This window comes from Xiphophorus couchianus, chromosome 19 (assembly GCF_001444195.1).
Source record: "Xiphophorus couchianus chromosome 19, X_couchianus-1.0, whole genome shotgun sequence".
In the NCBI taxonomy this organism is placed as follows: domain Eukaryota; kingdom Metazoa; phylum Chordata; class Actinopteri; order Cyprinodontiformes; family Poeciliidae; genus Xiphophorus; species Xiphophorus couchianus.
The window spans coordinates 5420769-5445126 of record NC_040246.1 but is presented as its reverse complement, the minus strand read 5'-3'; the positions used below and the strand labels follow the sequence as shown (position 1 = coordinate 5445126).

At 41.8% G+C, this 24358-nt stretch overlaps 3 protein-coding genes across 6 annotated transcripts in view; 2 read left to right on the top strand and 1 right to left on the bottom strand.

Annotated features, from left to right (window-relative positions):
* The first annotated feature begins 201 nt into the window (after positions 1-201).
* Positions 202-12221, top strand: tmem62 (transmembrane protein 62). Its single transcript, XM_028000865.1, has 14 exons — positions 202-476; positions 633-837; positions 1360-1471; positions 1568-1705; positions 3052-3097; positions 3506-3647; positions 4422-4546; positions 4727-4849; positions 4942-5097; positions 5658-5817; positions 5923-6121; positions 6260-6355; positions 7910-8028; positions 8636-12221. Exons 1-14 carry the CDS (start codon positions 439-441, stop codon positions 8954-8956), a joined length of 1980 nt encoding a protein of 659 aa, XP_027856666.1. The 5' UTR covers positions 202-438; the 3' UTR covers positions 8957-12221.
* Positions 11880-15913, bottom strand: ptgr2 (prostaglandin reductase 2). 2 transcript variants are annotated; one of them, XM_028000866.1, is made up of 9 exons: positions 15714-15913; positions 15564-15623; positions 15337-15455; positions 15061-15252; positions 14308-14478; positions 13483-13692; positions 13192-13401; positions 13071-13110; positions 11880-12992 (listed from the first exon to the last, which is right to left on the bottom strand). In XM_028000866.1, the coding sequence occupies exons 2-9, from the start codon at positions 15598-15600 to the stop codon at positions 12928-12930; spliced, it is 1044 nt and encodes a 347-aa protein (XP_027856667.1). In that variant the 5' UTR covers positions 15601-15623; positions 15714-15913; the 3' UTR covers positions 11880-12927. The 2 variants fall into 2 exon arrangements, with proteins under 2 accessions (XP_027856667.1, XP_027856668.1); XM_028000867.1 differs by having other exon boundaries at positions 15564-15629; positions 15734-15912.
* Positions 15914-17083: 1170 nt separating this feature from the next.
* The window catches only part of mideasb (mitotic deacetylase associated SANT domain protein b), a 31360-nt gene continuing 24085 nt past the window's right edge, over positions 17084-24358 (top strand). The window contains exons 1-4 of one of the 3 annotated variants that reach the window (XM_028000400.1): positions 18638-19008; positions 19055-19059; positions 19097-22199; positions 23772-23939. The gene's annotated coding sequence lies outside the window, so the exon portion shown is untranslated. Of the gene's footprint in view, positions 17420-18637; positions 19009-19054; positions 19060-19096; positions 22200-23771; positions 23940-24358 lie in introns of those variants that run through there. The other 2 variants (XM_028000399.1, XM_028000401.1) reach the window with 2 other exon arrangements.

The following is a 24358-nucleotide window of genomic DNA, read 5'->3' as shown; positions in this document are numbered from 1 at the left end:
ATTGGCAAGATCGTTCGCAATATATATATTTTATTTTAATCTTCAACAAAACTAAACTAAAGCAAATGTTTTCCCCTCCAATACTCCTCTTGCTTTACTCACAATCCTCATAAAATTGAAATACATCAACGTCTCAAAAAATCCCTCAAGCCGTAGTAAATTGGCTACATCTTACGTAATTATTTTTTTTTTTTTTTTTGCAGAAGGCAACAAATTAATAGGAAGGGGGTCGCAGGTTGAGGCGATACTGAAAATAATGTCAGAGTGGGAGCTCCTGTTGTCACATAATCTCTCTTCGCTTCGTGGTGTCGTTTCCCCGCTAACCGGTTCAAGCTGTATGAAGCTGGTAGGCAGCTAACAGCTGGATAGACCTCCGATATACTTCCCGTCTGTCCCTGAAGGCAGCCGAACGGAGCCGTGAATGAACCAAGCACCTCAATGCGTCTCCTGTGGCCGCGATGGCAGCAACAAAAACGGTCTGAGCCTTAGCTTTAGCCATGTAGCTAGCTAGTGTGTAATATCAATGTTAGTGTGATTCGTGCCCTCAGCTGTTTCCGCCGCCAGTAGCTAGCTTTTTTTTCCCTGTCCGGGACAGACGGCGGCAGCTAGCCCCCCTTTTCTCGCCACTACAGGAGGATGCTGAAGCTGTTCGGTGCGCTGGTTGTCCTCGGACTGGCTCTGGCGTTCATCACCTCTTGGGTGCTGGATAGCTATGACACGGCGTGGCACCCTAAACGCAGCATTCGGCACCCGAGTGCCAGTGATGGAGATGGACCCAAAGGAAGCGCTCCACCATTTCCCGGCGACCAGTTGAACAACATTTTCTGGTTTGTACAGGTGGGCTATCATTTTCTTTTTCTATTTTGTGACAGTCCCCTGGATGAAGTCTAACCAAACCCCATAATGCTTTAGTGTGACCATGATGCATGGATTTGGCTTTACGGAGCTAAAAACCGGCTTTGTTGGCTTTTTGAATGATTGACAGAAAGGGGTCACTGACCAGCGAAGTATTATGCCAGATAATAAAAGAAAAGGTGATTCAATACCACTGCAGGTTGTGTTTAAACCATGATCTCTTGTGCTTTACAGCCGACAGCAATGCTTTGCATAAGTATTTGCACCTCTTAAACCTTTTCACATTTTCTCACTGTGATAATACAAATTTCAATCGGATTTAGGTCTGGATTTTTCACTGGGCCACTTTAACACATACATATTCTGATGATTATGATCGTAATGTGACAAAATTTGGAGGGAAAAACAAAAACACCAAGGGGTGTGAATACTTTTTTTTTAGGCACTGTGCACTAACGCTATTTTATATCTTTGTTTTCATCCTGTTTTTGTGTCCCATCCAAGGTGTCGGACATTCACATCAGTCGCTTTCACGACCCAAAACGTACTCCGGATTTCGAGAGGTTCTGCACCCACACCATCGATGTGATCAAACCGGCTCTAGTGCTCGCAACAGGTAAAATCCCAGGCAGCATGTAGTTGGGAGAGAATGGGGATGGGTCCTGTTCATGCAGTCTAAAAAAGATGACCGTTTGTTGTTGTTTTTACTCAGGGGACCTGACAGATGCCAAAACAGAGAGCAAGGTGGGTTCCCTCCAGCACGAGGTGGAATGGCAGGCCTATCATAACGTCCTGAAGAAGTCGCGAGTGATGGAGCGCACCAAGTGGATCGATATTCGAGGAAATCATGGTAGGTTACCACAGCGGTGTTAAATGTTACCAAAAGCTGGCCGATTTATTGGGACAGCTCCTTATTTTGAGAGTTTACAGAAGACTTTTTCTCAGGAATCAGAAGGGAGTTTTTTTTTTTATGACTCAGGACGTCTTCACCGCCTTTTCAGGAAGCAGAAAATCCCCATCGATCTACACATACAATGCCACGCAGTCAACTTTCATTTTCAATTAAGTTACGTCCTGTTGCATCAGGGGTGTCAAACTCATTTCCACTTTGGGCCACATCGAGATCATTGACGTCCTAAAGAGGGATGGCTGCTGCAGAATTGATTGATAAAACTACCCCTTAACAAACAGTTAAAATCTAAATAAGTAGCTTTCACTGCATTCACAGAGACCCTCATAAATTTAAATGCTACTGAAAATTCTTTTGCACTGAACAAAATTTGGAACAATGAGAGTAAAACAATGATTTGATAAGACATGAAATAAATATGAAATAATATTTAGGCACACAACTTATCTTGACGGTTTCATTTATATGGTCCTCCAAAGTCGAGAAGGCCACATAAAATAGCTGGGGTGGGCCGGATTTGGCCTGCTGACCTTGAGTTTGACACCTGTGTGTTAAAGGGTTTCTGCACAAAGTCTTAAATTAATGCATCCAAAATTAAGACGTTAAAATATCTTAAAGTCATTAAAGAAAATGTAAGTTGCCTTTAAATGCATAAATCACAGGACTTAGGACTTAATCTTGTATATTTTATGTAGGTTTTTTTCTTGTGGGACTTTTCTTGTAGGCAAATGTTTGAGTTGTACTGCGTACTGTGAGGGAACAAGCTGCTAATACTACCTAGCTAATAGCTTGGCTATACCTAGATATAGCTAACATTAGCACATAGATAGTATATTGCTACTTGCAGTCTACTGCTAGCAAAACGTAGCGGTATACTTGCTAGCATTAGCAAGCATTAGCAGCTAGCCAGCTAGATTTTTTTGTGTTTATCTTGGGTGTGTGTAACTTTATCAACAGTTAGCTGGACGACGTTTGTCTTTGCCACTAGCTCGCTTATGTTGCCAACACATACAATGCTATGTTCTTCTTCACAAAAACGCTTGTGTCAAAGCGGCTGCCAAGAGCCACAAAAACGCCCCAGAAATTTCACACCTTTGGTCCCCTGAAAAAAACCAAAAACTAATTCAGTTCTTTTCTTCATTTCTGCCCCAATATAGGTCTAGAATTTTATTCATAGTGGTCTTAAAAAGTCTTACATTTGAGTTGGTGAAACTGGCAAAAACCTCGTGTTAGCTTATGTGTGTTTCAGATGCTTCTCACTCTCTCCCGTTTCATTTTGCTTGCAGATGCCTTCAACATTATGTCTTTGGATAGTGTCAACAATTATTACAGGTTAGTAAATAATCAACACGCTCCCTAATTCCTGCTCAATGTTGAGCTCACGCATTCGCAGTATAAATCTGATCGTTGTGTCTTTGGTGCTCCTGAAACACAAGTCTCGCCGCATTGCAAGCAGATTAGAGTTCATATAGACCAAAATAGAACCCGAATCTACATGATCAGACTCACTGCGTTGCCTTTTGACAGTTATTATGCTTTATAGTTCCCCGCCTCTTAATGTTGATTTGTCTCCTGCCTCCCTAATAATCCTTAATGTCCTGATTTTTTATCTGTGAGACAAGGCTAATGTATTTATTTAGAATGCATTAAATTATCTCCGAGGCTCAGGCTCCGAACACGACCGCCGTGCCGCCCTCCTGCTGCTCACGTCGCCTCTGCTTGTTTTGTCCTCTTTCCTAGAAAATACTCAGCCAATCAGAAAGTAGGCTCTTTTCATTATGTTCACACGACCCCGTTTGGTAACTACTCCTTTGTCTGTGTGGACGCCACCCTGACTCCTGGACCCAAACGGCCATACAATTTCTTCGGGATCCTGAATCAGGTAAGCCCTGTTTATAAAAAAAAACAAAAAAAAAACATGTCCCAATTTCTGATCGAATTTTTTTTCATGCAAATGACTGCTCTGAGCTTTTTTGTCGATTCATATAATTTAATTCTTGTGAATTTAGGTCACCCATTAAAACGGGTAATAGAGGTGTAATGGCATATGTGTTGGTAACCAGACCCTCGTCAACATTACATCATCAAGCGGTGCACTGTATTATTTGAAATGGACTCAGCTTTGTAGAGCAGGAGCTGCTTTAACAAAGCTCTTGTCATTGAGAAATTGCCTATTTTGAAAGATCCACCTTTTTATGTTGTTTAAAAATGTTCTTCCTTTTTGTCGGAACTGATCTGCATATTGGAATAAAACCCTAAAACATGTTTCCTTTTATATTCATGCAACTTTCCTCAGCATATTGGTAATTTAGCTAATTCACGAATAGCTTCTCAAGCTTGGTCAAACATGAAAAAACGAAACAATTTTAATTTGGTCAGTCAGTGCAATTAGGAGTATAACAGACAATGTAAGATAAATAATAAAGAAACAAAAAATGTCAAAAACTATAGGTCAAACATTGTGAAAATAATCTGCAGCAGACCTTCTTTCTAATGGTTAAATTAGGCTATTTTTAGGAAAAAAACAGAAGGTGGGGGGAAAAAACTTGTGAAAGAAGCAAAACTGCTCTTGCAAGGCCATGTTTTTGTTTTTTTTGTTCTCTTCCTATTTCTTGTCTTTGAAGACATTTTCTATTTTTCTGGATTCGTCTGTTAGACTCAGATGGACTTGCTGAACAAGTTCAGAGCAGAGAGTTTGACGAGCAATCAATCCATCTGGTTTGGACACTACACCACCTCCACCATCGTCTCGCCGTCTCCCGGGGTCAGAGACACGATGAGGTAGGAAGGTTAAGAAAGTTAAAAAGAACAAAAGACGGGTTATGTCACGCTGTCGTGGTGCAACTATTCATTCACTTGGTTTCGCCTGCAGCCTGAACTTGCATCACACTGCTATACTATTGTGGCCCAGGCTCGCTCATGTAGATTCCCAGTTCTCAGGTCTGGACTTTCTGTGTTCAGATCTGCCGTGGCGTATCTGTGTGGCCACCTGCACACACTCGGCGGCCTGATGCCGGTCCTCCACAGCCGCCATCCGCATGGCACTCTGGAGCTGGAGCTCGGAGACTGGATGGACAACCGTAGGTGTGTGATGCAACAGAACGTTTCGAAATGACAACTTTTTAGTTGTTTTTCTTTTTTTTTTCTGAGAAAAATTCTTTGATGTTTTCCTACAGGTTCAGGGTCCTGGCCTTCGACCATGACCTGCTGAGTTTTTCTGACCTCCAGTTTGAGCAGTGGCCTGCAGTGCTCATCACAAACCCTAAGGACGCGCAGTACCTCCACCCAGGGCTGGAGCCTCTGGGCCGGATACGGAGATCAACGCACATTAGGTGCCTGTAAATTTAAAAAAAAATTTTAACGTGTCTGGAAAAATTTGGAATGTAATTTGACTGTTTTAAAAATCTGGAGAAGAATGGAAAGATGTTTGGTCTGTCTAATTTTCTTCTCTTTCTTTTTGTTTTTCTAAATGTTTTTGGTCTCGAGTGACTTTTATATTTGGTGCGGGCTGTTCAAAATAAACTATCAGAATTATTTGATAGGATGAGCAAAATTTTCCATTTATATTAATAGAAGGAATGAGATAAACAAAATTGCAGAGGGAAAAGTTGACACAATGTGCACTTTGATGATTAAATATAGACTAAACACTGAGTTTCTGGTTTTGTTTGTTTAGTTTTTTTTCTTCAATGATGAATAATCTGACTGAGTTTTTCTATGTGTGTCAGAAAAGTTGTAGTTGATGGACAGTTGGATTTTAACTCTTTCTTTATGTGGAAGAAAAAGTTCTTCCACATAAAGTTTCTCACGGTGTAAAACTCAGATGTTATAATGCATGTTCATTGAAAAATAAATGTCATTTTGTCTGACTGTGATTTTGTGACTTCTGCAGGATCCTGGCCTTCTCCGAGGCTCCGATCGCCACGGTCCACGTCAGCATAGACGGGGAGCCGCTGGGCACCGGCCGCGCCGCCGGAGGGCCCCTGCATGTCCTGCTGTGGGATCCGTCCCGCTACCTCGCTGGCCTGCACACGATTACAGTTAAAGTGGAGGTCGGTGCTAATGTGATTTCTAAAATTTTTTATTCAGTTTGTGAGTCCCAAGAGTGCTTAGGAACTGTGCTTTAACGCTTTCCTACTTGCGTGTGTTTGCATCAGGACTCGGCGGGCCGGTCAGTGGTGCGGGAGCAGCACTTCACGCTGGAGGACACCCTTAGTCCCAGCTTCGGTTTTGCTCAGTCCTTCATCCTGCTCACGGATCACTACATCCTGGGCCGAGCGCTCTTCATATTCACGGTGTTTCTGAATGTCGGCGTGCTCATCGCCTTCAGGTTCCTCCATGTTTCTTCCAGCAGAGGTGAGCTGTTGCAGACGATCAGTCGCGAAGCCGTGTTCTGGAGCTTTGGATGAGAATGGCATTCTGATTCAACCTGAGAAATTAGTTCGACGAATACTCTGAGCTACAAATTAATTATATTTTCCCTTTATTTTGCAGCATTTTTTTCTCAAATCTGTGTGTCCCTCCACCTGATCAGTAAAATGGACCTGTTCTACTACTCTCTACTGATGTTGAACCTGTGCACAGCTTTAGGTTGGTAACCTGCAATTCTTCACTCTTACATTGACTGTTTAGGATTAATAAAAAAAAAAAAAATCCAAAATAATATTTAAATCATTATTTTTAATAATACTTACAGAATGTTCAGTCCAGCATCTCTTATGAAATAATCACTTTTTCTGATGTGCCGAATCTTCTCTGACTGCGAGCCATTATCATCAAAATGAACAAAAATCGAGGTATCTTTTAATTTTGATCAGATTCTAATTTGTGAAGATGCACTTGTGTATTCACAGAAATTATATATATATATATATATATATATATATAAACGCATCAGAAATAATACGCTGGATTTATAGATGAATACTTGTGTAATGAAACAAAAACATAACATTTTTTAGAACATTTTCCTATCATTTTTGTCGTCTCATTCTCTCGGTAAAGTATTCTCAAATAAACAATTTTGTTCACTTTGTAATATTGACTCGCCTTTTCAATCTAGAGTTTCACCCAGAAAACTGCAGACCTGATGTTTAACCTAAATGTTTCAGTTTTTCCCAACCCATGAAAGAAATGTCAAATATTTAAAAACGGCTCAGTTTTCCTCAGCAAATGCTTGATCTGCCAGGATGCACTTGCAAAAGACGTTTCTGATCTCAAGGTAAATAAGAAATAAAATAAGGGATTGCAAAAACAGCCTGCAACGAATCTTAACATTTTTGGAAACTGGAGTTGTTTTAAAATCGTTGAAGTTCGCTTTTTGCCGTATCGTTTAGACCAGCGTTTCCCAATTCCGGTCCTCAGGCCCCCCTGCTCTGCATGTTTTAGATGTGCCTCTATTCCAGAACAGCCGATTCAAATGATTGCATGACCATCAAGTGCTGCAGAAACCTGTTGATCACCCATATATTCAATCCAGGTGTGTAGCAGAAGGGAAACACCTAAAACATGCAGGGCAGGGAGGCCTGAGGACCGGAATTGGGAAACGCCGGTTTAGACTAAGCGTTAGTTTTAACCTCCAGAAACATCTAATCTGTGTTTAAACAGAGGAAGATATAAATAAATATAACACTCAGCTGTAGGATAAGATATGAGGCTCTCATAATCGCTTGGCAAAACCCAACTGCAAATAATTTTATAAATTCTCACTATATCAGGAGATTATCTTTATGTACTTGTAAATAAAGAAAAAAACACTAATATTGTTTTTCTTAAGTTCTGGGATTTTTTGTTTTACTTAAAGCTGGAAACAATAATTATTTCATTATAACAGAGGTTTAGCAAAAGAACCTTTCTCTTGCTTTGTCGCATTAAAACCAGCCAACCAACTTCACTGTATTTTTGGAGGATTTTATTTGACAAACCAACACGAACTTGTGCACAGCGGTGAAGTAGAAGACAAAAGACTTGTGGTGTTTTTAGAAACTCATTAAATATATATAGAGAAATGGAAAAATGGTGACCTGCCCGGGGTTTTCGACACTGGATAGATGTATGGATGTGTAACGCTATACACTTCTTCTCTCCTGAGCACGTCTCTGTCACTCTGCGTAAAGAATGAACTGTCCGCGTGCCTCCTGTCAGGTCCGTGGTTCATCGGAGAGCTGATAGACGGACACGGTGGCGCCTGCTTCGCCTTCGGCGTGTTCATCGACGGCCATTTCCTGGAAGGAAGTCTCACTTATGTTGTTGGAGTCATTCAAGTAAGACTATTGATTTCATTGATCGCTTCTGCATCTCTCTATGTATGCAAGACTCCTTGGGGACGTGTTTTTTTTTTGTTTTTTTTTCATGTGTGCAACGTGTCTTTAAAAAGTCCATGTAAATATCAGCAATATTTGTAGCCTGCTGTTTTTTTTTACAGCATCTTTGTCCAGACTGGGGATGCAAACAATTAACTGACTTCCCATTGATTGTTGATTAATGGTTTATTCAGCAACTCAAGAGCTTCCTGTTTTGTTATATTTTAGAAATATGTCTAAGATTAACAATGTGAAAAACCGCCAATTTCTGTTTATTCAGTGAGTCTTTAATACAGCTGACAGAAAATATTTTAAGTTTTCTTTTTTCTAATTCAGCATATTTTGAAAAAAGTAGCCCTTCATGTTATGAAAAGTCCCTCTTGATAACAGAGAAAACTGAGGTTTTTAAGAAAATGCTCATCAATTAAACTAAAGTTGATTGATCAGATCAATCAACTTTAGTTTAACTTATTAATCAATAGCTTGCGTCACTATAGTCCAGACTTATCTCGGTTAAAAGGAAAGATAAAAAAGAGCATGATAAGTGATCTCATTTTCTTTCTGGCAGCTGCTGTTCTTCAACATTCCCCTCACCTCTTACCTCTGCTGGAGCCTTCACCACCGTTGCCACGGCAACACCCTGTGGTCCCACCTGGCGCGGCCGGGGCGCCGCGGCTGGACCGTGGCGGTGCACGTCTTCATGCTGCTGCTGCTCACCTGGCAGGCCCACTCCTGCTACTTCCTCCTGCAGACCTACGGCGTCACGGCCTTCTTCCTGTCTCCCGTCCGCACGTGGGCCCTGGCGCTCAGCCTGGTCCTGGTCTACTGGGCCTGGACGGGCCCCGCCCCTCTGTTTCGCGACAGCGGCAAGAGCAACTCTTCCTCTTGACAGTAATTTGCACTGTTGCACCCTGAGCCTGACTCACAGATACATTTTGCTGTCTCTCCTCACCCTGAAAGCCCGACTTCCCTCCTTCCTCCTCGTCCTCCTCCCCCCGGCGACGGCCGTCTTTTTTCTCTCTCTCTCTCTCTCTACAGATCAACACCGAACTCTCCTGTTTCTAGATAGTACCGTTTATTTAATATGCATGTTCTTGTAAAGCACCGACGAGCACATTTGTGGCCATATTCATAGCAATCTGTACAGCGTTTTAAGGGTAAATGAATCTCGGATGCATAAAGGGCACATAACACACTGCCTTGCAAAAGCATTTATTCATATTTTGTCACTTTAAAACCATGACGTTTAATATATTTAATTGGGATTTTATCGTATTTGTGTTGAATCTTGCAAAGTTAATACTTTGTCTTTTTAGGGATGCGTCCACAAGCGAGCAGCAGTCATATCTAGAGACTGAAATGTTTCCACTGAGCTATTCCCCCCTCAAAATGGCTCACAGTCGGACAGACTGGACGAAAAGCAATTTTTAAGTCTGACTCCAGATTTTCAGGTTTGACTTTAGTTCTAGACTTTGACTAGGTCATTTAAGCAAAACCATTTCATTGCAGCTCTGTATGTCTTCAGGCTGCTGACCTGCTGGAAGGTGAATCTTTGCTCTAGTTTCAAGTCTTTTCCAGCCTATGTGAGGTTTTTCACAATTATTATGCTTCTTTTGAGGAAGGGAGTATTAAATATTAACATTTCTAGATTTTATTCGAGATTCCATTTTCTAAATGCTATCTCATTTCTTCCATTTGTCTGTTCTTTCCTTCTTACTTCTTCCTCCCTTTGTTTTCTTTTTCCTTCCTTGGCTGCTTCCTCTGGCTCTTCTCTTCTCTGTGTTCCTCCTTTTTGACTCTTCCTTACAGCTTGCCAGCTGTATAAATTCATGAAAATTTCTAGGGCTGCACAATATCAGGGAAACATTTAACTGGAATACTAATTCTGAATTACGTTTTTTCTGAATTTTGCGATGACTATATGAATCCACAATTTCCAGACTTTTTTTCCCCCCCTTCATTGAAATGTCCCCACTTTTCTGTATGAGCTCTAGAATCTCAGGCAGTAATAATGTGCGGATTGAAAATCTTATTCAGTCAAAAAATGATTACTGTTATGCAGGGCACTTTAAATAGAACACTTTACGACATATGTCAGTCAAGTGTTCTTACGGTTTGCTAAATTGCACACTAACGCTGTGATGACGGTTGCGAATTGATTTATGGTGCAGTTTTAACGAAAGTCTACTCTGGACATTTTGACATGAATATTTCGATAGGAGCCCTAGGTTTTCATTCAAAATCACCCCCTTCCATCTTTCCTACCTTTACCGGAGAGAAGCCTCCCCACAGCATGACGCTGCCATCACCATGTTTCACAGTTCCTTAGTCTTCATTCTGCTATTTGCTCGCTAACAAATTTCAACCGAGATTAAATGACACCTTCTCAGATCACATAAAATCCCAATTAAATACATTGAGCGTTGTGGTTTTAACCTGATGAAATGTGGAGAAGCTTGAAGGGTGTGTTTACTTTTTGCAAGACGGTGCGTCTAGTTTTATCTATAAGAGGAATATTTCAACTTTTACTGTGGTTGACAGTGTACTGTATTCTGCTGTGGTTAAAGATGGCTCATTTACTTGAGATTTAGCACTTTTTGGATTTGTTGCCTTGGCCAAAACGCCACTTCACCACTGCCAAAGGATGAGTAAGAAAGTTTTTTTTTTTTTTCTTCTTTTCTCCTCCAAACCCTTGGTTTTGTTGGTGGATGAAGCCTGGAGATGCCAAACTGCTCCCAATGTTTTCCTTGGAACACAAATAAGACAGGAAGTAGAAGTGCAGCACTTTAAAAAAATAAAAATTATATATATATATATATATATATATATTCCACTTCATATTCTTCAGTCCACACAGAAATCCAGAAAATCAAATCGGCATTTGGACTGTGTGAAGTTAAGTTCACAATTTTAGCTGTATACCAAGTCAATTTCATTGCAGACAACTGCCAGTGATGTTCACACTTACGTCAGTTTTTTCCGAAACCCTGAACCCGACTTGGATTTTTGATTTTACTCGCAGATAGCTGCCGTTTGTTTCTCAGGAATGTGAACGCTTCAACAACACGCTGGCTCCAGAAGTGTTTTTGTTTTGTTGTTTCTTTTTTATACTCCAAAACAGTTCCGTGAACAAAAACCCAACACGAAGCAATCCAGATGCGTTTTGGATTAGCAAAGAAACTTAGATGAATGTGTTAAACATGTGATGAGATCAGCCACTATTTTATGCTGTTTTTATTTATTCATTTTGATTGTATTGTGTGATTTTTGTTTTGTTTTTTACTTTGAAGAAATGTGTTTCCTCTTGTAATTAATTTACTCTGAAAACTGGGTATGGGGCATTTCAGCTCCCTCCGGCCCCCGAACCTCGGGTTTGGCTCGGAAAGCTTTCCTCGCGTGTGAAAACCTCTTTCATCCATGTTGTCGAGAATGTGTGCGAAAGCACAGAAAACCTATTTGTTGCACTGTCGTTCACACCTCTCTACTTGTAATTGCTGATGTAAAAACGGCACATAGGAACACCTGTTGGTTCAAATCTCCATGTAGGGGAAAACAGTCAAAGTTGCATCCTTGATCGGATAAGAAACATTAAAACACGTTATTGCTGAAACAGCCGCCAGACACTTAGAAAATAATTTAATGGTGCACCTCTTTCCTCTACAGTGACATAAATATACATTTATCTTCTCTTTATTCATTTACGGGAGCCGTTGTCTCCCACAGTCCCCTGTATCGTTCCATCATCTGTCCACATGGTGGCAGTGTTGGACAAATTTGGTTCACTTCAAACACCTAATGCATGATATTTTTTCCCTCTCCCCTAAAACAAAAAGTGTCTCGACACCAACAATAAACGTGAATGTGCCCGGTTTGGAATGCACGCCGACCGGACTCGGCGAGGAAACGCCGTCATGTACTCCACCGCCTCCGCATCAACGCAAAGGGGGACATACTGTAACCAACGTGCTGGTGTTTGTGTGACCCCCTACCGCAATCCCTCCCCTGTGTTGGAGCACTGATGCTTTGTGTATGAATGGATGGTAATTTTACACCTGCCACATATTTTTCTTGTGACAACTCGATTTAGAACCACGATAACTATATTTTATTATCGGTTTATAGTGTTGTGGAATAAAGAAATGTGCATTACGGTATGGCTTTTGTGTCCGAACGTTTCTATGTAGTCCAATCGGATCACAGTAAGATAGAGGCACGTAATTGATGGATCAATATGTAGGACCAGTGCCTTTAAAGAATCTAAATGGTAGTTGCCTTTTAACGGAGCACAAAGATCACTATTTTGGTTTCATAGTGCTTTAACTATTTCTTTTTGCACAATTTCTCAAGATCAAGGGATCCAATCGGAGCCAGAAGTGGCTCTTTGAGCCTTCCACAAAATGTCTAATACGGTTATTGCATGTAAAATCATATGAATGCTGATTTCAGCAGTTTCACATGCAATAATTGTATTGAATTTCCAATAGTTTTTTAGCTCTACTTTTCTTGTGATTAGGTTGGAAGGTTAGTGCAATTTTAATTTTTATTATTATTTTTATTGAAAGTGATGCATTCTAAACATTTTTCCACTCTGAACACTAAGAAGAGTTCACAATAGTTAGTGGGTTCTCACTGATTTGACCCACGTTTGCTTATTGGCTCCAGGTCACGCCAAGGCTCAGAAATTGCATTGTGTTTTATGTTTTAAGGATACAGTTAGAAAATAAGAGTTAAAAAATATTTTCTCACTGGATTTTTTGTTGCAAACTTACAAGAGTTCAGTAGGTCCGTGTTACAGTAATGCAGGCGATAGAAGGCAACAGTGGACGTGGATAAAAAGCTCTATCTAGCTGGAATCTTTCCTCACTCGGATATTTTTACTATTTGCTTTCCGACGTTTCCGCCTTTCATCATGGAGCAAAAAGCAACTGCAAGAAAAAGAGAGAAAAAAAAAAAGTTGAAAGTCCAACTAAAAATCAGGGCTGAATATATTTTTACTTGCGTACCTCCCATGTTTTCTATACCGTTCACCACCGTTTCCAACACCTGCAAAGAGGAAGCAAAATAACGCCACGCATCAACCAAGGAGGAGGGAGCACATTCCGACGGACGCGTCGTCTTTCGTACCTTGATTTGAGCTGATTTTACCAACTGGCTGAGCTCAAAGAGGGCAGCTTCTGCTTTACTCATGTAGCTGAGCACCATGAATCTCTCCCGGGTGATGTTCCGACTTTGCAGGATTTCTTGCGTCTTGTCGCTCAGAGGGGGAGGATACGGCACATCCTTGTTGTACTGCGAGATCTGCCCGCAGAGGATCACGTGTCCTCCTTTGTTCATCTGCGGGCGAAGAGGCGGAAGGCGACGCGCTCGGTGAAGGCCGTGAGGCGCGGCTGGCGTTAAAAGACGCACACGCCTTACCTGCTCTATGACGGCGTCGCTGGTGGCGCCGCCTACGTTGTCGAAGTAGACGTCGATGCCGGCGGGACAGGTCTCCTTGAGCCGTGCCGAGACGTCGCCGCTGCGATAGTTGATGGCTGCGGAGAAGCCCAGGTCTTCCACCAAAGCTTTGCACTTCTCGTCTGAACCGCAAATCCCAACCACCTTCGCACATCCGTCCAGCCGGCCGATCTGGGAGATATACAGTACAGACCAAAAGTTTGGACACACCTTCTCATTGAGTTCAATGAGAAGGTGTGTCCAAACTTTTGGTCTGTATTGTACATCAGTGAAAAGAATGTGAAAGGCTAATATCTTACTTAGTGCTGCAACTGACGATTGTTTTAGTAATAACATATTCTGACGATTAATCTGATTTTTTTCAAAATCGACACATTCTGCAGATTTTTCATTTAACTACTTGTACAACAGCAATAACAGCATTGCTTAAGTGAGCACCTGGTCATTTGTACTAAAGGATGAATCTGCAGGTTAAAAAAAATAATTCAAACATCAACAAGTTAATAACAGACTAATAACTGAATAGCAAAAGGTGTGTCATTGTAATTTTCTTTCTTCTTTAAAGAATTAGTACAGAGCGAAGCTAAAAAAAACCCCAAAAACTGCTCCTTGTTACATTTTTGATGGTGCAGACAAAGGCTTTTTAAAGTAAAAATTGTTTGTATACTTTATAGTGAAGTTTTGTCTTGAAAACTGTTTACTTCCTACTCTGCTATGTGAACATCTCAAGTAATCAGATGAGTCGAAGCCTTAGTGGACCCAAAATCTAAAGGTTCGTGTGCGTACCTGTCCAGCTAGGGAGCCACAGGCGCCGGCTGCACCGCTGACCACCATCGTCTGATTGGCCCCTTTGGTCACGCGGCCCTTCTCCCTGACCCCTAACAGCGCAGTGAGTCCCGTCATACCAACTGCTCCCAAAAAGTAGGAAAGATGGCCATCAACCATCTGTGGATCAACCTGTAAAAAGGTATGGGATCCTCATGAACAGTGTCTTGTACAAATGAATTTTATGGGTAGACTGACGCAATGTAGTGGCTAATTTTGAAGAGGAAGGAAACTGATGGATGATTTCGGGGTTTTTTTTCAAATAAAAGTTTTAAAAAACCCACACTGGCTTGTATTTTTAGACAGGTTTGACAAGAGCAGAAATCAAACCATTTTTACTGTTACAGCAACAAACTAAAACGCGATATCCCCTTCCCCTGGTTAAACACGAAGCCGGTGGACATCCCCAGAACTCTACAAAGATCAACTCAAGTTGACTTATTGCAAATGAGCATTTGTCAGATTCTTTTGCTTGTTTTGTCATTTCTTTTTGGCGTTATTTGCCTCCCTCTTCAAAATTACATTTTGCATTGTGTAGGTCTACCACAGATCATCCTTAGAGCTAGAAAGAGATCCTTGGTTAATCGCCTCTGAAAGGCACTGTCGCATACAGCTTTTTGCACACGCAACCCAAGATGGAATCAAATCTTCATAACAAAAACAAATGATGCCAGCTGGAAAAAAAAACAACCACTTGTGATTAATGTGCCGTACCATCTGAAGGCCACCTCCCATCATCACTGCATGGGTCTGCCACGGCCAGTTGAATGAAGTGACAACGTCTCCCTCGGTGAGAGCGCTGCAGCGGCTGCTTTCAACCACGCCAACACCGCCACCGTCCACGCATTCAGACAGCTTCCACGAAGCCAGGTAACCAGCACCGGTGTCTTCATTCATTCTGCAGCGCTGAAAGAAGCACACATATAGACCAACCCATGGACCAGTGGCTAAAGGTTATTAATAATGCATATTTATGCCTTACTTCGTTACCATGTAAGGGTCGACTGACAGGTAAAGCGTCCGAACGAGGACTTGTCCATCTTCCAGGTCGGATGTTAAATGTATCTGTTCCAGGCGGAAATTTTCCGGACTTGGCTCCCCGTTGTTGCCTGCACGTGCGAATGCAAAGCTCTCATTTGCATACATGTTGCAAACTTAAAAAGTTTGCAACATGTATGCAAAACTCTTAATAAGGTCGCTGGTTCTGTATAACGTACCTGGCCGAGAGTTAAGAACGACTCGCTGCACTTGCATGTTTGTTGCTCGGGTGACCTGACCTGACAACCAATGTGACAACGGTGTAAGAAAGAGTGTTTATAGCTGCACATTTTTTAAAAAAATAGCTGCTTGTGCAGAAAAACTCTCGCAAGTCTTTGTTGTACTTACAGGGGCGAGTCGATGTTTGTTCGAAGGTTAGCAAAACAGTGAGGAAACAAGGCGCATTCCGTCACAGGCAGCCGGAGGATGACCCGGGTAGAAATGACCACGGAGCAGAGTGCGGAGGGGGACTTTTCCTTTTAGGTTGGGAGTATTGTCATATCCGGATCGTACGTCAGCGTGGCAGCCATATTGTGATTGGCATGCTTAGTTTGGGACTGGGAGAAAAAACTGGTGCAAGTCCATTTATGGTGTATTACTGGCTACATTAAGACTATACTTGCCTATACATATATATATATAGTATAGCAGTGTTCAGATGCTGTAATAGTTTGAATATCGAGTTACAGTCTTCCCTTATTCCTGAACAAGGTTGACTTGACATTTGTATTGTTAAATTCGTCAACATTTGGAAAACAAGATTTATGGTTTTCACATCCACTTTTTTAGTAATAATTTTTGACAAAAGAGAAGAGAGAAACTATTTTTTTATGTCTTAGCTAAAGCTACAATTCCAAAATTGTTTAGTGGTTTATTATAATTTCTAGAGCCAAATAAATAGTTTATTAAACTATTTTGGAAGCAAATTTCACAGTTATTCTGACTTATTCGGATATTGAGGATCTTTGTCTTGGCAAACATAATTATTGATATAAAATTATTGTGTTTATAATTACTCTTAAGTATTTGACTGTAAACGTTAGTGTTTCTTAAATTATGAAAATGAAGTTTTTAAGCGCGCTTGTATTATTTTCTAAGGCGAAGGAGCCACTCATAAAATGGCGCACGCACCGTGCTACGTTTCCATGGAAAGACGGGGCCAACACAGCCTGTATGAACGAAATCCACCCTTCACAGCAATTTCAGCTCAGTACGTCATCAACTGATTATAAATGATGACATATAAAGGTCTAGAGATTATATCCTGGTAAACCTGGTGTTTCACCCAATTCCGTAGATTTATTTCCTCTGTTCATTGTTCAAGACGATACTTTTATCAGTGTATATCCACACAACTCGGTTGTCGTCACATGGGGTAAGCTCCGCCTGCTACAAAAGACTGGCCGGTTGACAAATGATGCGCACCAACTGCTGGGAAAGTGTAGTTGAGAACAAAACAAAGATGATTCCCTGCTGCCAGCTTCCGTTTTCGTTAAGCTTCTCATTTGTAGACCTTCCGTCCGAGATGTAATATGAATATATATATATTTTAAATAGAGTAACAACTAATACCACTGAAAAATCTATTTTGAAAAATATATAGAGCTATATGAGACGGCAAAATTTAATTCACGTTTGACGTTAAAGTGCGACATTATTTGACAGAAGCTGCTTACTATCTTGTTACTAGTACGCCTTGACGCGCCGTTGAGCGGTTAAGGAAACCGTGAGGCAAATAGAAACGGTATGCGCCCTCGTAATGAGGTTATCTGGTTGGGTTTCATCAGCTCTGCAGCTTCTGAACAGATGAAGACGTGGATTTAATTACACGTTTTGTTGCTATCGGATACTTAAAAAAAAAAAAAAAAAAAAAAGTTCTAAACGTCCATGCCGTCCCGCGTTGAGGGCTAGCAAAAAAAGCTAAATTGGGTCAGTGTGGGGCTGGGATGTGACGCCTTGTGGAAGAATCTGCAGGAAGGAAACCTCAACCACTGCGAGATGAAGGCTCGAATGCCATGGAGGACCAGAGGATAAAGTAAGTAAGCTTTACTGAAAGGCAATTCTGGGTGCATGGCAGCAAGTGGTAGATGTTGTTTTATAGGATTCATATTGCTGGTTTTGTCGGGTGTTACCCGACAAACTGATCAGAAATCCCCTCTGTGACACAACTCAAAATGCCCCCCCGGAGTGCCAGGAGTGGCATTCACGCTTTCACAGCTGGAGTCTGAATAAATAACTTTTAAGCGAATTAAAATCTGCAGGGCTTTAAAAAGGAAACAAAGCCACCTGCCGAGTACAAGTGCAAGGAATATTTCACCCCATTTCAAGGTAATTCGATTTCTCATTTCTTGATTAAAGGTTTCTAAATGTCAGGTCAGGGAAGAAAAGAGAATATTCTCTTGAGCTGTTTTCGCAGTTTTAGTTTTTGACGCCAACAGAAAGCCACAGACGTCAAATATGTTTGTTTTTCCAAAGACATTTATCTAAACAAATAATAGCTATATTTTAAATGATCAAATTGCTGCAGCCCTACCACAGTTTCCGATGCAGCAGTGTCATTAGATGTAAATGCATTTGTTTTCAGTTGCATCTGCAATTATTATTAAATCTTTGCTTGTTTTGGGGTTTTTTTGAGAGTCAGAAATTACACCAGCACATTGCTATCTTGCAGATTTCTGTTTCGTGCTTTGTCATTTCCACTGTTGCCATGAATTCTGTGTCAGCAGTGTTTTATTTTATTTTTTTATGGGTGTTCATGGCTTCCCACCCAGGGCAATCTTCCGCCATGTGGTGGCACTGACGTTCCAAAAAAATAAAAGTAAAAAAGTATATATAGCAATTGAGTAATCAATTGCTATATTTTTATGCCCAGATAATATGTTGTGTAGATAAATATGTGCAGTGGGGTACTTTACCATTTTTCCAAGTAATCTGGAATCTTTGATCATCTCTGTTTAGCAGTCTGTGTCGACCAAACACCGACTGTATTATTATATGCCAAACAGACTTTTAATTCATTTTAAAAAATTCAAAAATAAAAATTTTTTATGATTTTTTTTTTTCTCCCCTCCAGCGGGTCTTTTGTGAGCTCTAGTGTTCCTCATATGAAAGTAGTTTGACAGGAGAGGGGGGAGGACATGCGGAAAATATCGCCGGGTCCAGGAATCGAACCCGCGACGGCTGCGTCGAGGACTCAAGGCCTTCAAATGTGGGTCACGCTATCCACTACGCCACCACAGCACGCCTCGTTTTGTTTTTTTTTTTTTTTTTGTTGCCGGTTTTTGTTTTATTGACATCACTATAACTTTGGATTTAAATATCATGTAAAGCACTTTAAATTGCTTCGCTGAAATGACAAATTCACTGTATTGTCCAGCCTTGCCAAACCTGGACTAGTTTGTTTTGGTCGACTACAGCTTCTTTAGAATACAATTTTGATACGTAAAGTCTATTTTTAGAAAAACAAAACAAGGGTAATTTATTCAAGAGTGACATAGAGTGGACGGCTTTTTCTGTGGAACATGGCTCCAATAAGTCGAGGAAAATTGGCAGATTTCATACAGCATATCTAAAATATCTGAAAGAATACACAGCCTAGGAAGCGGTCATATCCCTTAAAAAAAAGTTTAAGGGATATGAATACTTTTGCAACGTCACTGTGATGGTACAGCCTTGGTTAGCATAGTATCATATGGTATGGAGTCTGTTTAAGGCCTCAGACAGTGCTGATTGACAAGCTGTTGGCTGTGGTTGTCAAAGTAGCCAATCCAGAAGCGGCATTTCTGAAGGCGCTGATTGGTGGCGAGAAGGAACATCGTACATATTAGCTTCTGGAGTAGTGCTTAGACAATTACCACGGTGAGTATTAATGCATATTCAGATATATTTGGCGTTGGCACTATTAAAATAGGCAGTATTGAGTGTTTCATTTTTAATACGGGGTCTCAATTGTTCGTGGATTTCAGATATTCGTGGGCAGCTGAGTGGTACTAATTAAATATAGAAGACATTTGTGGTGCAAGTTCTCTTTGACAAGAGCCTGTGGAGATGATCTGTCACTTGTCCCCTTCCAGATAATGTAGTTCCAGCGGACCATATTTGATTAGCTTGCTTTGTGAGGGGCAGGGTTATATTGTGTGATTGTTTTGAGATTACAGTCCACTAGATTACAGAAGAAACTGCATTCTCAGTGATAGACTGCAAGACAAAACAAGACATTCTCACGACAGCAGTGAAACAAAATTCACTGCCGGCATTCATATCCTAAAACATGCCTAGATGAAAGGCTTCAACCGTTTTTATTTATAATATTTGTACACTATACAGATATATTTTCTTTCATTTTGTCATTTCCGAGGGTAATTTTGCAAGGAATTCATTTGATGAGCACATTTTGTGCACAGTGTTGCTCATTGCGAGGGTCCGGAAGGTTTTAGAAGGTGATGCACAGACTAATTATATGCATTTGAAGAAGCTTAAAAAGTCCAGACCTATAGCCTTGCACTCGTTGAATATTCCCACGCTGCCTTTTTCTGTAAATGAGCAACAACCAGCTGTAGAGCGTCTTCGCAGTCAACGGGGATTCCCCTCGCATTCTGACAGTTTGTATGATTTCTAAGAGCCTGAGCTGAGCTGCAGTGTAATAATTTGTAATGCTCCGGAAAAATTACTAAGATTGAAGAAGTTGTTCTCATAATAAATCTGATTCTCCTATTCCTTTTGAATCTTTTTTTTTTTTCTTTTTTTACCCTAAGGCCCAATAGTACTTCCTCTGGAGTTCCTGAACACAAACTTTCTAATTATAGAGGTGGCTGACAGACCAGTACAGTGACACTTATTACAGATTGCAGGTCTTCTATTTTAAACCCTGTGCTATTAATCAGACGCATATACAGTGCATTAAAGCCGACAGAACATGTACAAGCTGCGAGCTCTTCAGAAAACAGTGCTATTCTGTTATTCTGGCTCATGTGTGTGCAGAGCACACAATGAGGGCTGTTTGCAGTGGTTTTCTGTTGGAGAAATGGCTGCCGTTTGTACTGCCTGTGACCTCAGCATCTTTAGATAAGGGATCCTCCTTCACCTCCGCACAAAGCCTGCTGTAAGCCTGTGCGTTGCCGTCCTCAAACCTGCTAAAAAGATATCGAGGCGGCGCAATGCCTCGGTGAAAACTGCAAATGATTTCGGTCTCTACAGTTAACATTTTGTTTACGTTATGTTACATCAAGGTAATTTTGGTTACGTGGCAGATAAGTGACGGTTTTATGGATAAAACCGTTTTTTAAAACTGCAGACGACTTCAGGAGGGCCACTTGATCAGATAGGCTGACTCATTAACCAACTAATAATGGTGATGACTAATAATCAGCTTCTTATGCTAGCATTTGTTGGTTTTTGTTTTAGTTTTGTGCATCATAACCAAATTGGCGGTTGCTGGGGATATCGTAGAGCTGTAATATTTAAAGATTCACCGATTTCCAGGTCTTTTTTTGTTGTTGTTGTTGCTGTTGTTTTATCTTTCCCGCTAATTCCACCTTGACCAGAACTGGTCAAATCAGAATTTGAATAAATCGGAAAGAATATTCAGATTGCTGGTTACCGATCAGAGCCGATTGATCAGTTCATCTGTAGTAAAGATCAATGTGTTTATAGTATTTTTACTACCTGCTGAAATAATCAGTGCTTGTCTTTCTTAGAAAAAAACAAAATCAAGTTAGGTCATGCTGCACATCCTAGTATTACTTTCTGCCTATACATAGAGATAATGAGATTGTCACACCGGCCCATCGCTTCTCCCTCTTTATGTCAGCTGTGTTTTTTTTTTTTGTTTGTTTTTTTTAAGTTAAAGCAGAAAAAATTGTTTGCTTAGTCTCATTTGCCATAACTTCCGAGTAATTGCCACTTTCGTTTATTTGCGAATACCACCGATGTTTCCCATGCCTTCAGAATGTTTTCTTATCTGAAATCTGATTAATTTTCCTCTTCTGGGACAATTCTGAGGAAAACAAGAAGGTGAACTCATGCTGAAAGTATTAGGTGTAGCCTTAATATAAAATAAACAAGACTGTTTTCATCCTCCCACATCCCCCAGGCGGATGTAATAGGGATTACCTGCACCGCGCAGGCATTCCGAGAGTTTGTCAACGAGCAAAACAGAGAAAGTTCGTGAAAGCAAAGATGAATTCCGGTGTAATCGGGTGCGTCTCCCCCCACGCCCCTCCTTCATCCCTGCGGTCCTCCCTCGTGTGTTGGAATTTCCCGCATGGACCGAGAGGGATCTTGCTCCGTAAATTACAGCGCCTTCGCGTGTCAGAGGAAGAGCCTTTTATGGGCAGGGAAGTGGGCGGGGCCACGGAGCAGGCGGCGGGCAGAGAGGAGGTGGCAATCACTAGACAGCCAGAGAAGCGCTGTCGATGCGCGGCAGCAGCAGGCCGCGTCCTCCTTCTTCTTCTTTTTTTTTTTAAAGCCTTTTCGTGCAATCACAGTGCAATAATGTGCAACAAACAGCGGCTGCATTGCGCTTCTGTTCTTGCGCATTAGCACGTTTGTGTTTACGCTCCCACGTCAAAATCCCCCTCCGCCCCCTCACCTCCCTCCTCACTTGTTTTCTTCTTCTTAGCTGGGGGCACCGAAGGGAAGGGAAAGAGGGGCCGGGGGGGAGAGAAGTCCAAATGCGTGAGGTCAGCAGCGTAGCGTGAGTCAACCTCGGGGATGTGTGCAGTCATCATCGCGGACCTGCTGCTGCTGCTGCCGCTGCCGCCGCTGCTGCTGGCCGCACGAGAGAGCTACCCAGCGCGGCTGAGCAGCTCCTCGCAGTAAGTACCAAGGGGGAGATCTTCCGTAGAGGCCGTAAAAGTCGATGACTGTGGCGCTGTTGCTGCTGGTGTTGTTGTTGTTGTTGTTGTGGCAGACGTAGATGTTGTGGTTGACGCTGCATGTTGCTGTGACCGCAGCTCGCTGACAAAGTTTTGTTTACCTCGGACTGGGGCGCGCGCGCTTCGAACCGCCGTCGGGGTTGGTTCCTGTGGCAGCTCCGTAAATACAAAAAAACCCAAAAAAATAAGGCGAACCGCCAGGATAATGCGCAGGACGAAACGTGACGCGTTAACCTTTTGACAACTTGAATCGATCAGTGGTTATCTCTTCCGCTGCCACGCTTGTTTCTTTTTCTCTTCTTTTATTTTTCTCCTCTCTTTTTGTCGAACTGGCGAGCGTTGTCGGGTCAGTTTGCTGCAGCGGGACACGGCTTTAGTGACTGGATAATCCGTTTTCTGCAACAAAGGGCTTCTCGTAAATAGCGCTGAGCTGGCTGGCTGGCTGGCTGGCCTCAGAAAGTGATGTGGAGGGAACGGAAAGCGGCGGCGGTGGCGCGGAGGGATCGTCCTTAGCTCCTTCCTTCGCAGGCCGCGCTGGTAGTTTTAAATTAGCAAATGGCGATGGATTAGGGCACTTGACGTTTCTTTTAAGCCAATTTGCCGCGTTATGTGCTAAAGCCTCGGCTTGTGTAAGGGCTGCGCTTGTGATGCGTCATGGTGATCCTTCACCTCAGATGGAGTGTGTTGCTTGCTTAATGACCCGCGCCGCTACCCTGTAATCAGCAGGTTCTGCAAGAATAAATAGAGCTATTGACGACGAGCACCTTCTCCAAGGGAGGATGCATTCAAGGGTTTGACAGCATGTCAGTGCCATCACATGGCTGCTGCACACATGCTGTTTGTTGGCCACACAGCGTGGTCTTTGGCTTTCCTCTGTCAGTGCAGGATCTGAACAGCTGCAGATGTCTATTTTAAGGCTTTCTCCAGGGCACCGGAGTAAAGGGTGACTATTGTCAGCCACTTCCTAAGTGCTATGAAGTGCTTTATTTTTATTATTTTTAGATTTCAGGATTCATTTGTGCAACCATGTTATCAATTCTGACAGATTAGCATAATTCAGAAAGTAGTCTGTATGCTTTCTCTCTCTCTCTCTGTCGTCTTTAGATTATTGACTTCAGCACTGATCGGTTTCTACTTTGCGCACAGATGGAACAATTATAATTTGACACACTGTACCGTGCCAGAATCTGCTCCAAAACCCGGCTATTATGTAATCTACTATCGGCCCGTGTTGCCACGGTAATTGTCAAGATGTGCTGTAAGTTACACAGACGCCTGCAAGGACTTCTTGACTTTTCCGTCCTCCCCGCCCCTCTCCCCACTGTCTTTGCATAGATCGCTGCACTGTGACTCATGTGTGCTCACTTTCTGCTGCCCTTCCTATTTGAGGCTGCAGCCGTAGTTCAAAGGGCACAGTCTCCCTTTTTATTTTCACCTCTGAGTCACACGGTTGTAAAAAAAAAAAAGAGAGAGAGAGAGAAAGAAAACACTTTTTTTTTCTATCACATTCAGCTTTGCTTTGGCGGGAAAACGAGCGCTTTCTCTTCTGCTGCGCGTCTCACAAAGCTGTTAGGAGTTTGATAAGGGCGTTGGAGCTCCAAGTGTGCCAGTCGATGATGAACTTCGCCTCTGAGTGTTTGTGCGAAACAGCTCAACATGAACACAGTGCGTTGATAACTGGTAATGACACTTTTGGTAACTATTGATTAAGCTGTATCTGCCATCTGCTTTCCTTTTGTTTCTGCTAGTCAAAACATATTAATGCGGGACTGTAACGATCAGTGACGTGCGGTGAGGTTCATAGCTGGTGAGGCACTGACGTCATCAGAATCAGATTTGCAAATAGATGCATAGATTGACAGCAGTTTACAGGTTATGTTTCACTTCTGCATCCTTACACATACAAACCTTTCAGCTCCGGCGTTGGTCTTCCTTTGGTTATTATCTCCTGCTTCGATTGAAAGTCCACTTGAGAAAACATTTTTAGTGTTGTAATGTAGTCATCCATGTCGAAAGTCGGGATAAGCGAGAGGAAAAAAAATCACTATCTCTATTATAATCTATGGCTGCACTTGACTTGCTTCCCGAATCGTTTAGCC

Excerpts from the sequence above, each read along its gene's own strand:
- tmem62 (XM_028000865.1), top strand. The coding sequence starts at position 439 with ATGCGTCTCCTGTGGCCGCGATGGCAGCAACAAAAACG. Across the intron at positions 3,098-3,505 it reads AGTGTCAACAATTATTACAG|AAAATACTCAGCCAATCAGA; the intron begins GTTAGTAAATAA and ends CCTCTTTCCTAG. Across the intron at positions 5,818-5,922 it reads CGATTACAGTTAAAGTGGAG|GACTCGGCGGGCCGGTCAGT; the intron begins GTCGGTGCTAAT and ends TGTTTGCATCAG.
- ptgr2 (XM_028000866.1), bottom strand. The coding sequence starts at position 15,600 with ATGCAAGTGCAGCGAGTCGTTCTTAACTCTCGGCCAG. Across the intron at positions 13,402-13,482 it reads GCGACGCCGTCATAGAGCAG|ATGAACAAAGGAGGACACGT; the intron begins GTAAGGCGTGTG and ends CTTCGCCCGCAG. Across the intron at positions 13,111-13,191 it reads TAAAATCAGCTCAAATCAAG|GTGTTGGAAACGGTGGTGAA; the intron begins GTACGAAAGACG and ends TCCTCTTTGCAG.